The sequence below is a fragment of the Eschscholzia californica genome, unplaced genomic scaffold (genome assembly GCF_041429995.1).
Source record: "Eschscholzia californica isolate CP2 unplaced genomic scaffold, dmEscCali1.0.p SCAF_2, whole genome shotgun sequence".
Classification (NCBI taxonomy): domain Eukaryota; kingdom Viridiplantae; phylum Streptophyta; class Magnoliopsida; order Ranunculales; family Papaveraceae; genus Eschscholzia; species Eschscholzia californica.
In genome coordinates, this window is record NW_028238309.1 from 11,578,637 (window position 1) to 11,591,734 (window position 13,098).

Below are 13,098 nucleotides of genomic sequence, written 5' to 3' on the forward strand. Positions count from 1 at the left end.
TATTTAAAGAGACAAGGTAAAACGCTTTCCCTCTCTAAATTCTATCCGGCAAAGTAAAACGCTTTCCCTCTCTAAATCCTATCCGGCAAAGTAAAACGTTTTCCCTCTCTAAATCCTATCTGGCCACACACCGTAGTCAGGAATCAGACATAATATTGGCGGGCAAAATATCATTGTTGCTACCAAATATCTTTCTGAGCACAAGTCCAGATTAAGAAGCCCTGAGGACTGAAGGACAGATGTTTTTGAGTTCTAGAGGATTTTGCAAATCAAAAAGACTGATCGGCAACTACGGATTATAAAAAAAAACATGAAGAATTGAGATAACGGATCAACAAGGTGAAATATACACAAACTGTGAAAGAATGGCAGATAAATTACAAGATCAACACTAACCTTAATGCTATTCAGAATACAAGAAATCACCTGCAACATTTTTTACAAGAAAAAGTGGAAAGATGACAAAGAAGTATCTTTCAGCTTGTTACGGCGCCAGTCAACATAATAAACAAAAGTTTCTTGTCCGGTGAGTATCCTGATCTTCACGACCCTTTAGATATGCCCTAATAGCTAAGTGCTCCGATGCATATGTCATAAAAGATGCCAACACTATACCTCCAACAACCATCAACCCCAATCTGCAAAAACTCGTAAGTCTTCAAAACAATATAAAGCAGAAAAAACACACTCATGGTTAATCATTCATAGCTTTTCTTGTCGAATTTATTTTTTTGTATTATTGATTAAACTAATTTTGGTTCTGTTTGGTTTGACTTTAGTAGTTTAAAACAAAAATTAGATGAGAAATGTTATCGTATTTCGTTTGAGTAAACCTCCGACGAACCTTCCCTAACAGGTTTGCATCGAGTTGGTATCAGGTCAAGGAAATCATCTCAAGGAAGAGAAGAATATTATGATGAATGTTGAAGGAACTGAAGGTGAAGAAGTACCTCGGGAAAAGTGCAGTTATTCCAAATAGGCACGGTAATGAAGGGGCGACAACAGCCAAGAACGTCATCCCTAACCCATAATACCACGAGGCGACATCACAAGCAGAAATATGTCGTTGATGACCTGTACCATGAATAAGAACAGATTATATCATATGTAAGATAGAATATGGATTTAGAGCATGCATTCCTCTACAAATTCATAAATATAAATTTTAATACCTTTTCCAGAATCGTAACCAGCAGATTCAGAGTCTGTAGAAAATGATCCTGCTTGGTTTGTTTTCGCCTTCCCCAATTTATAAATTAAATGGAGATACCCTCCAAATGTTATAAAGAAGATCGTGAATGTCCACTCGTACACCAGGATTAAACCTGTCCATGGCATCACTTGCCGAGGAACAACTGCAAATGCAAGTGCAAGGGACACTACAGCAGCCATGAAGCAAACAAAAATAGACAGTCCACCCAAATAAGCAGGTACTTTGGACTTCGAACCATTAGAGCTCTGGCGAATATCACAAAAACAAGAGTTTCAATAGAATATAGATGAGGAACTATTTAATGCTTAAATGATTAAGAATGTAACTTCTTGCACTGACATACAATGACCTAAATATATTGATTGAATTGTTAAGTTCAATTATAATAAGAGACTCCCCCACATAGTTTATATAGAGTCGCCAAAACGTGGAATGTCATCATATTTGCACGTGATCGTGTTATAAACAACAAAACGTAGGTGTTGATTTGATCACTCACTCTATCTTAGTCATTCGTATTGTACATCCTATTTGACTAGAAAGAGTTACCTGTTCATTAGAAATAATTACAGATGATAAAGAAACTCCAGCAAAACGGAGTTTATAGTAGATATGTCTAATATTATCACCAAGGGAGTTTCTTAATAATGCACCAAAGAAATCCTTTTGCATCTGCAAAAATGAAAAAGGTTTAAGCTAAACCAAGTATTCACATTTTTTTCATGTTTTAAAGAACAGGGCAATTCAAGAGCAACCTGAAAAAAGGACTGATAGTTACAGAGAAGAAGAGCAATTAATGGAAGCAGGTACAATAATTTGACAACAAGCTCATCACTAGGGTGCTTGCCCCCTCCTGTTCCTGGAAGTGATTCCTCGAGCTTCTCCCGAACATTCTGCAGCACGGGAATACGTGAAAGGTGTAAGAGTAGCTTTAAAATATAAATATATCCATCTAACATACTCTTCCATTTTCATCCATATGTGGGCGGGTATACTTGAGGCCTCAGCTATTTACTATCTGCATGGTAAATAGAACCATTTGCTTCGCACATATGTTCTGAACAACTATCACAACAAATTCACCACAACATCGTGTCCATTTCAACAATTAATTTAGACATAACTATAAAGTACACCTGATGCCTCCTAAATCTCACCATAAATGTGCAGAACAACAAAGTTGGATAAGCAATTTACCTGCCAGACATCAACAGGTTTTAACAGCCAGGATGTCCACCAATCCCAGGGTTTAAGGGGGCCAAGTGTGTAGTGAATAACCCGAAGTTCTTTCTCATCTACCATCCACTGCATATATATTATGAACTATTAGAAGATGAAAATTCCACAAATCACTTGGTGCAAATCAATTGCAACTCAATGCGCGAAACCGTATGCTAGATGAGGTAATCCTGTTTACTAGTTCAAATCTAATAAGTGCAACTGTGCAAGATTATCAACATAAATTAGAATGCATGTACTTTAATCAGTTAATGCCAAACTATCAACACTATAGTATTTATTATCTGGCCGGCATGTTATCCTTTAATATGTTTAGTTCTATAGACATGCACTAGCAAAGCTTTTCTAATCCGTAACACAGTATTTCTTTTTTTTTTTGGTAAAATAAGACTTAGCCTATTAGTTTATTCATTCATCATTAGGTTAACAATAGATAGTCTATCTTTTTGGACAGCTATACCAATACAAGGTGGGGGATGATTCCCTTCCCAAGTTTGAGTTGCATTATTTGAAAAACCAAAGTTGGCTAGTTGATGAGCCACAGAGTTGCTTTCACAGACAATGAGTTTAAAATTGATATTCTCGAACGAACCCACTTCTTCATGAATCCCTGCCATTATGTTCCTTATCTTCCACTCTTACTAATTCCGATTCACATACCTTTATTATTCTGAACGCATCTCATTCAATAATAATGTTACTTTTTGCTATGTTTTGCCATCTTAAGGCCTAACGCAACGGCTTTTGCTTCAGAGTTCAGATTTCATTGGATTATTCGAGTTAAACGTGTCCAACATTGCTGCCACCATATTGCTTCAGTATTTTGATTATGAAGTGCGTGTATAAGCTGGATGTACGTACATCCCCACCAACTCTGAGGGACCACATCTCTCGGGATGTCAAAGCTAGGAAGAATGCTCAAGGAAATTACACTGAAAACATTGCCAAGCTTTTGGTTTATCTAATGTCCAGCTCTTTTTCCTTGATTTTTTTGCATTTGAAGGGATTCACATATTGGCTTGACATCTCGGCACCTATAAGTTACCGGATAAGTCCATAAGTTGGCTGTTTTTGAAGTATAAAATTGAGTGTAAATTCCCACATTTAAGCCGAATTTTTTAGATTGCTAACTTATTATTTTGTTCAATGTTTAAATCTTGCTAATTTGTTAGTGGGACTTAATGTTAGTTTGTTTTTTAGTCAGTTACATGAATTGACAGATTTGTAACGTTAATTTTGTAAATCTAGTTAAATTGGATATTTATATATATTTGTTATTCAGTTTCTTCTGCGCTTGCCAGTCTTCATTTAATTTTTTTTGAATCTTCATTATTTTACTTTTTCCTTTATGTAGGCCAATAAAGTCTTCAGATTGTTAAAAATATAATATTAAAAAATCAAATAATAAAAGCAAAATTTAGTTGAGCAATAAATAGTAAGTTTAAGTAAAATCACTTATCTTTTTGCAGAGCTTAATTAAGTAGTAATCAAACCAATTAGTGAGAATGAACCTGCAAATAGACGGTAGAACAGTAATGGTGGAACAGAGGCACAAGTTTTACTCGTTTTCCTGAAGACTTTAAACGCCCCTGCTACCGTATAATTTGGTATTGCTTTTGCAGTATTTGAACGTAGTCCCCTAGGATTCAACTATTCCTATCAGAGATTGAAGAAGCGAACTCCAATTTCTTCCTGATCTTGACAGAACTTAAAGGCTGAGAGAAGAGTAAAAACTGAGAGAGAGATGGAAGACGAATTGTTTCTGTGTGTTATATTCCTTCTGGGAGTTCATCCCTATTTATAGAGTACGAAACCAGATTAGATGATGTTAGGTTGTTTTGATCCAACGGTGGAGAATAGGTAGCCAGTACACACGTACTTGGATTGATTCCACTAGCCAGTAGTGGAAGAAGAAGTCAGAGAAAAATAAGGCACTGGACTCTTTCCACTAGTCAGTAGTGGGAGGAAAACGTCAGAGAAAAATAAGGCGTAAGGCATTTCTCTGGTAGACCAAGACCGAGACCGAGACCGAGACCTAGACCTAGACCTAGACCGAGTCCGGGTTTCGGGTTCCGGGTTCCGGGTTCCGGGTCGGTGACCCGAGCCGCGAGGGTGTGAAAGAGATAAATGTTGGTGTGCCTAAGGTAAGGATGCCTCTAAAAAGTGATGGGTCTTTCCTCTGGAGACCACTATTGTAACCCCCAAGGGGCCACACCCCTACACCCAACTTTCTCCTCATAAACACAAGCTTGTTTTTCTCTTTGAAAGATGTGGGACAAAGCTTTTAGTTTGAAAGTTTCCATTTCCCTATTAGTAAGGATGATAAAAGTGTTCTCTACTTTATTCTACAAGTGTTGTGAGTGCAAAGCGTATTTTGTTTGTTTGTGGGTGAAAGTAGTTTATTCCAAAAGTAAGCTCACTTTAGCTCAAATAAAAGTAGTTGTATATTTTGTTCAAACACTACTACTAACAATCCCCCACATGAATAAAATTTGAAGAGTTGAATAGAAGAGAAGCAGTTTTTACATCCATTTGATGTATCTCTAGGTTGTAGATTGTTGCGATTGCTATTAGAATTCTAATCGAAGTGATCCTTGTGACAGGAGAATAAGTGTCAAAAAAGTCACGTCCTTCTGTCTGTCTGAACCCTATGGCTACTAACCTAGTTTTGTACTTTTCTATTGTGCCATCTAGTTTTCGTTTCCTTTTAAAAATCCATTTACTTCCTATGGTTTTAGAACCTGGACGTAAATCAACGAGTTTCCAGGTGTTGTTTTGTATTATGGAGTCCATCTCACTTACTACCGCTTCTTTCGAGAATGGTGCATCTAGAGAAGTCATTGCCTGACTGTATGTTAGGGGTTCATCTTCAGTCAGGTAAGTGAGGAAGTCAGGACCGAAACTATGTTCTGTCCTAGCTCTCTTACTCCTTCTAGGTTCATCATCTTAGAGTGGAGTTTCAGAGCTAGTGGAAGGTCGACTAGACTCAGGGTCTTTCTATTTCAGAATCTCACTCTTTCTAGGGAAAGTGTTTTCAAAGAACTCAGCATCTCTTGATTCTAGAATCGTGTTTGAGTTTATGCTATCAACGGGAGAGTTTATCACTAGAAAGCGATAGGCACTACTGTTCTGTGCATACCCTATGAATACACAATCTATAGTTTTAGGTCCTATCTTAGATCTTTTGGGTAAGGTATTGCAACCTTTGGCAGACACCCCCACACTTTTAAGTGTTTAAAGCTAGGCTTTCTACCCTTCCATAGTTCATATGGAGTTTTATCTTGTGTTTTAGAGGGTACTCTGTTAAGAACATAACAAGCAGACAAAATAACCTCCCCCCACAAGTTAAAAGGTAATCCTGAGCTTACTAGCATAGAGTTCATCATTTCTTTTAACGTTCTGTTTTTCCTTTCTTCTACCCCATTGGATTGAGGTGAGTAAGGCGGAGTTGTTTGATGTATTATGTCGTGATTCCTACAGAATTGAGTGAAGAGATCTCCTACGTATTCTCCCCCTCTATCTGATATAAGGATTTTTATCTTTTTATTTAGTTGTACTTCTAGTTTGTAGGTTTTAAAACTATCTAAGGCTTCATCTTTGCTATTTAGAAGGTAGATGTTACAAAATTTAGAGTGATCGTCAATAAAAGTTATGTAGAAGCGTTTGCCTCCTCTCGAAGGAGTTGCTTTTAGGTCTCCTAGATCAGAGTGAACTAGTTCTAACGGTTGATTAGTTGTTCTTTCTACTGTTTTAAAAGGTTTCTTTTTAAGTTTTGTCTCTACACAAATTTCACATTTGTCTTCTTTTCCTTGTTTAGTGGTTGGAATATAACCTTGTTTCATAAGGCGTTCTATAGTGGAACAACTAAGATGTCCTAACCTACCATGCCAAACATTTAGATTGCAAAAAGTAATATGCATAACCGAGTAAGCAGAAGAAAATACTTTATTCAATTCAGAATCAGAAACAACGTTTAACTTAAATATGCTCTCAGTACAATACCCTTTCCCCACATAGACCCCCCCCCCCCCCCCCCCCCTTTGGACAGAATAACTTCGTCACTTTCAATTACTATCTTGAACCCTTTCTTGTTCAGTACCGAAACAGAGATTAAATTCTTCCTTATTTCAGGAACCTGAAGTACATCATTCAGTGTCATGGTCTTTCCAGAGTCATATTCAGAACAATCTTTCCTTTTCCTACAATTGTGGATGAAGAGTTGTTACTCATATACAGTTGTTCTCCTGTTTTTACTGGGTTATATGAGGAAAATTGTGACTTCTCTGAGCATATGTGTTTAGTGGCTCCTATATCGAACCACCAATCCTTAGTGTTGGTTACTAAGTTAGTCTCAGTGACCATTGCACAAAAGTTCTCTGTTTCGACCACGTGAGCAAGATTGGGTCTAGGATGTTTAGTCGGGGGGTTCTAGAAGGATACACAGATGCAAACTGGATTTCAGACTCAGAAGAATCCAAATCCACGAGTGGGTTTGTTTTTACACTAGCAGGAGTTGCAGTTGCTTGGAAATCATCCAAGCAAACCTGCATAGCAAGATCAACTATGGAATCAGAATTCATCGCACTTGATAAAGCCGTTGAAGAAGCTGAATGGATACGAAGCTTCTTGGATGATATTCCAATTTGGCCTAAACCAATGCCTTCAATTCTGATTCACTGTGACTCCACAGCTGCAATAGCTAAAGCTAAAAACAACATCTACAACGGAAAGTCTAGACATATTCGCCGAAGGCATAACTCGACTAAGCAATTATTGGCTAATGGAGTAATTTTCATAGATTTTGTGAGATTTAAGGAAAACTTGGCAGATCCTTTGACGAAAGGATTATCAAGAGATGTTATAAATGTAACGTCGAGGGGGATGGGGCTAAAGCCCATATCAGAGTAAATCATCTATGACGGACACCCAACCCTGGAATTGGAGATCCCATGACCTTGGTTCAACGGGACAACTAAGTTGTAGATGATAGCTTGTAAACACTCAAGGGAGAAAACTCCTACCCATCCCTATGGCAAAGAGAGTGTACCTGTTCAATGTGGGGGATAAGATCTATAGCTTGGGTATACCAAGTGGGGTGGAACAGGACACCCTTGATGGACTCACCTATATGAGTGTGGAAGTGGGGCCACTTCCTATGAGAATTGGGCTATTCTCTAGAGCACTCATGAATACTAGGATATGCTCATGGCCGATAACGAGCACAACCGAATGATCTTGACAGAAATCAGAGGACTTGTGTGTGAGGTTTGTTGACCAAGTCTACAAAACAGAAGTTCAGTTCAAGAACATCATGTTCACTGAACGACTAGTAGTCCCAACGAACCATCACAAAGCAAAGGTTCAAGTCATAACGACACCTTCGCTGATACACAAAGCCTCGCACTCTTCTCTTCTATTCAGCACTTCAAATTTTATTCATGTGGGGGATGTTAGTAGTAATGTTTGAATAAAATATAACAACTACTTTTATTTGAGCTAAAGTGAGCTTACTTTTGGAATAAACTACTTTCACCCACAAACAAACAAAATACCCTTTGCACTCACAACACTTGTAGAATAAAGTAGATAACACTTTTATCATCCTTACTAATAGGGAAATGGAAACTTTCAAACTAAAAGCTTTGCCCCACATCTTTCAAAGAGAAAAACAAGCTTGTGTTTATAAGGAGAAAGTTGGGTGTAAGGGGTGTGGCCCTTGGGGTTACAATAGTGCTCTCCGGAGGAGAGACCCATCACTTTTTAGAGGCACCCTTACCTTAGCCACACCAACATTTATCTCTTTCACACCCTCGCGGGTCGGGTCACCGACCCGACCCGGAACTCGGACTCGATCTTAGTCTACCAGAGAAATGCTTTACGCCTTATTTTTCTCTGACGTTTTCCTCCCACTACTGGCTAGTGGAAAGAGTCCAATGCCTTATTTTTCTCTGACTTGTTCTTTCACTACTGGCTAGTGGAATCAGTCCAAGTACGTGTGTACTGGCTACCTATTCTCCACCGTTGGATCAAAACAACCTAACGTCAACTGATCTGGTTTCGTACTCTATAAATAGGGATGAACTCCCAGAAGGAATATAACACACAGAAACAATTCGTCTTCCATCTCTCTCTCTGTTTTTACTCTTCTCTCTGCCTTTAAGTTCTGTCAAGATCAGGAGATCAGAAATTGAAGTTTGCTTCTTCAATCTCTCATAGGAATAGTTGAATCCTAGGGGACTACTATCTAGTACTGCAAAAGCAATACCAAACTCTACGGTAGCAGGGGCGTTTAAAGTCTTCGGGAAAGCGAGTAAAACTTGTACCTCTGTTTCACCATTACTATTCTACCGTCTATTTGCAGGTTTATTCTCTCTGATTGGTTCGATTACTACTTAATTAAGCTCTACAAAAAGATAAGTGATTTTACTTAAACTTACTGTTTATTGCTCAATTAAATTCTGCTTTTATTATTTGGTTTTTTAATACTATATTTTTAACAGATCCCCCCTAGAGCAGGGCCAATTATATAAATGAAAATTCATATTTTGCAGACTTAATTTCCTGCGCTGATTTATGTCTACACTTAGGATATGGATACGTTGATATAGCATACAAGCATACAGCGTCAAAGCTATAGCTAAGAAGGGAACCAATATAACGTAGCACACATTTTCTCCCATTTAGAAGTATCAGAATCTTATTAAGTACTTACAGAATTATATACGGGATAATGCTTCACCAAGCATCTTTTATAAAGCACGTTAACAGTTTCTACTCATCAGTGCATTAAGAGGGGAATGGAGACAATGCAAAATTTAAAATGTAATTAGTAATTTCTCGTGAAAAGCTCATACCTTGTTGGCCAGCATGTAGAGACCAACATCTGCATTATATAAAGTAGACAATCTTTCCATTTCAGGTTCTGGCCTAGAATTCATCGCTTCCGGTGATAAGTTTGGCTCAAAAACATGTGCATTTGCAAATCCGGCAAAATAAGAATTCAAAAAACCCTGATCTCCTGTTAAGATTATAGGAGGAGAGATACTAAGAAAAAAACTGAAGATAAGACAACTTGTAAGAGAACCTAAATGGGTACTAATGCTCAATACTACTTTTGGACATCGATTGAAGATGCAAGTACAAATTTCAGGATCGCATCTTTCCTGTAGAGGCGCTAAACGTTTCAAGGATGTATTTGGGTCTAAATCTTGGGAAACTTTCTCTGCCTTCACTTCTGTTGTACTTACGCTGGTTCATTAAAATACTTAAGTTTTCCTTTCCGGACTCTAAAAGCAGGATTGATCAAACTTTACTCCTTCCTTTTTCACCAAAAGAACATAAAAAAAAAAAAAAAAATCATTTTTCTACTATCACGTTATAGTTATAGAACAAAAGAGGAAGTAGAGAACTATGCTACAATTTATGAGCTTTGATCAGTACCCCTAGCAGAGGAATATCATTCATTGTGTGCTAATGTACGTGTGCCGTTAATCGAATTAGAGTTCTAGTTGAAACCGCGAGAAAATGGAAGTGAAGGCGAAAAAAAGCTAACCTCCAGTATAAGAAGGCAATGTGGTCACTTTGCTCATCATATCATTGAAAATAGTTTCAGATGGTTCCACAACCATGACTCCTGAATTCATCCTCTCCGAATGCTTTAAGTTTGCACAGAACTTCTTACATTTGAATAGATCCTCAATACTCTTTACCACAATAGTATCAGCATCAAGATACACAACTGCACATAGCAATACACAGTTGGTATTACAAAATTTACCCAAGTACCCGAAAAACTTAAATCGCAAATAAAGATCAAAACTATACCATAGATGAAGATATTTCACCGTATTTAAGCAAAATGAATTACCTTTGCTATACTTTGTCATGTTAAATATCTTTAACTTTGTGTAAACTCCCCAAAATCTCTTAGGTCTGACTTGATTTGGGTTAGCTAATAAGCTTATAAGCTCCACAATCCAACCATCAGCCTACCAAAAATTTCAGAACTAAACCTCAAAAGCAATACAAAAAAACTAAGACCAGTAAAAGAAGAACTAATTCCATTAGTAAGAAGAACTGAACTTAAAAGGAAACCCTAATTTTTCATTTTGAAAATAGATACATACCTTGAGGAGATTCTTAGCGTAATCTGAAACGCCATCAGAGACAAGAACAACCATATCTTTCTTTGATCCAGTATCTCTTATAGATTTCCCAAGAACACGAACACCAAGTAAGAATTCATCTCCATAAAGAAGAGTGGCATAAGCTTCTGATTTAGATCCAGAAACTCTAGCAGGAATCACAGTATGAAATAAAGATGAAAGAATCACTAAAAAACCGAGTAATTTCGAAATCCTCATCATCTTAATTAAAAAAGACCACTCAAATTCAACTCTTGAAGATCTATAAATGATGACGATTGAAGTTTGAATCTGAACTGAACTCAAAATTGTACTGATTAGACATGAGAATTTGAAAAGAGATGTTTTAACGAGAAGCTCTAACTGAGTTTTTTGTTTTCTTGAGTGGAAACTCTATTGAGTTAATTATGTGAAACCCTAAAAAGCGTATGAAAATGTTGAAAGATGTTTCTTCTTTCCTTTTGATTTCTTCTTCTAGTTATTGTTTGAAGTTTGAATCTATCTGGAATTCAGATTGGACGCCATGGCGGCCACCCTGGAAATATTCTAGGTAATCATGCGCGAGGTGCGTAGCGTTCATATGTGTGTCACGTGTGTGTAGCGTTGGGGTTGGATTTTGCCCTGCCGTCCCGCACCCGCTTACGTCCGCCCTGGTGACCGAACCGGTCCACACCCGCCCCGGGTAGATTTTCAGTGGATGGATACGGACAAGGGGGTCTACCCGGTGTACCGTCCAAGTCAATTCGTTTAGGGTGTTCGTTTACCCGTCCATTACACCTGTTCATAAGTTCGAATGAATATGAACTATCAGAGATGTTTCGGTTAAGATGGTAGTGCTAGATTAGATTAGATTAGATTAGATTAGATTAGGCTAGGATATATAACTCTCAAAATCAAAAGAAGCACTACCCTTTCTTCTCTATTCTATTAGGCGATCTTTTACTTTTTTCTCTTCTAATTCTCGATGGTGAAATCTTAATCCTTAATAAAAATCGACGATTCTCTATTCGACGACGTTATATGTGGTAGCAGAGTCGAGGACGGCTCAAACTTAGTTAGTGGAAAGGCCTTTTGGATGAGTTTTTAGAGCCTTCGCCAAGAACAAAATCACGTATATGTAGGTTTGGCCCTGGGTGTTTGAAGTGCGGACAATATCTGTGATAGTCTCACATTACTCACGAGAGTACTTGGAAATTGGTTTATAGGTGTATGCTGAAGCTAAGCAAGTACATAAGACTTTTGGGTGGGCTCGTGGAGATTTCGGCAAGAACAAAATTTCATACTTGTGGATTTTGGGTGCGGGGTGGCAAAAGAGGGAACAATATCCTTGATTGGTAAGTTTTGGTGCGTCACACGTGAGATCAGAGTTGAGGACGACTCTTGGCTGATGGTGGAGGATTGTGATCATAGTTCGTGTTATTCTCAGGAGTGTTCGGAGCCTGAGCTAAAGATGTATGCTCAAACTTAAGAAGTGTCGAGTCCCTGTAGGTGAGCTCGTGAACCCTTCACCAAGAATAAAACTCCTTACATGTGGTCTTGGACTCAGAGGGGCAAAAATGGTGACAATATGGTTAAGGCTAAGGGCTTGGGGGGCCTCAATACCACACCTAAAAAAGGAGAAAAAAAAATTCAAACACGTCGACCGTTCAGCTTGTAACTTCTGTTCTGTCACGTAAATGATAAGGAACCAGAATTTGTTCAGGAAGAGTAGTTAAGATCCGCCACTAAATTTGAGCCTCAAGCTTTCAAGCTATGATTTCCAGCACCTTCTTTCTCCATCCCACCACTAATACTTTTCTCTGCAACAATAACAATGGCGGATTTTACCGCCAGAACTTTCATCAGGAAGTGAACGGATCACATTGAGAACCTGTTCCTCATCGTCAACTTCTCGCCTAGCAGCTTTCAGGTCATAAATCATAGCACTCATGTGTATCTCATCCATTTCAAAGTCAAGGCACGAAGCCTGGTAGCAGATGTTTGACCGAACTTGACCTCAAGCTTATCCCATGTGTCCTTAGCTGTGAGACAATTCTCCAATCAGATCGTTGTGCATGCAGTACAACATAGTATAGCGCGCCGAACGATCATTTTTGGACCATTCTTGGTATGCTGTTAATTCTTGCTTATATCGATCACTTTCAGTATCCTTAGGTTCAACCATAACAATGGATAAGTTGTCTAAGACCTCGCGTTCATTAAGGAGATATTGAATCTTCCTATGCCAGATGTCATAGTTAGTATCATCTAGTTTTTCATTCGTGGACAAGTCTCTAATCATACTTTTAGTTGTCATCTACAAGTATACACAATGTAATGGATATTAGACACGATTATTTTCTAATTAAATTATTGAGATTTCATTATTTGTATCAATCATTCGAAAATTTCGCTAAGCTTATTTTCATCATTCATGATATAAACTAGAAATTCTAAAATTCAATTATTTCATAGAACACATCTATGAGACCCTTTGATTTCGCGAAACATATTTGCAAAAAC

The 13,098-nt window shown here is 37.9% G+C and overlaps 1 protein-coding gene across 1 annotated transcript; it reads right to left on the minus strand.

The window, feature by feature from the left end:
- Nucleotides 1–300: 300 nt before the first annotated feature.
- Nucleotides 301–11,653, minus strand: LOC147556217 (inositol phosphorylceramide glucuronosyltransferase 1-like). Its single transcript, XM_086664035.1, has 10 exons — nucleotides 10,579–11,653; nucleotides 10,320–10,440; nucleotides 10,005–10,190; nucleotides 9,307–9,470; nucleotides 2,411–2,518; nucleotides 1,969–2,106; nucleotides 1,763–1,885; nucleotides 1,173–1,458; nucleotides 951–1,074; nucleotides 301–638 (listed from the first exon to the last, which is right to left on the minus strand). Exons 1-10 carry the CDS (start codon nucleotides 10,816–10,818, stop codon nucleotides 497–499), a joined length of 1,632 nt encoding a protein of 543 aa, XP_086520161.1. The 5' UTR covers nucleotides 10,819–11,653; the 3' UTR covers nucleotides 301–496.
- Between the last annotated feature and the right edge of the window lie 1,445 nt (nucleotides 11,654–13,098).

Bases quoted from the DNA above. Each gene is read 5' to 3' on its own strand.
- LOC147556217 (XM_086664035.1), bottom strand. From the start codon at position 10,818: ATGATGAGGATTTCGAAATTACTCGGTTTTTTAGTGATTCTTTCATCT. The intron at 2,519-9,306 runs GTATGAGCTTTT...ATATATATGCAG, and splicing joins TCTACATGCTGGCCAACAAG to TGGATGGTAGATGAGAAAGA. The intron at 2,107-2,410 runs GTAAATTGCTTA...CCCGTGCTGCAG, and splicing joins AACCTGTTGATGTCTGGCAG to AATGTTCGGGAGAAGCTCGA.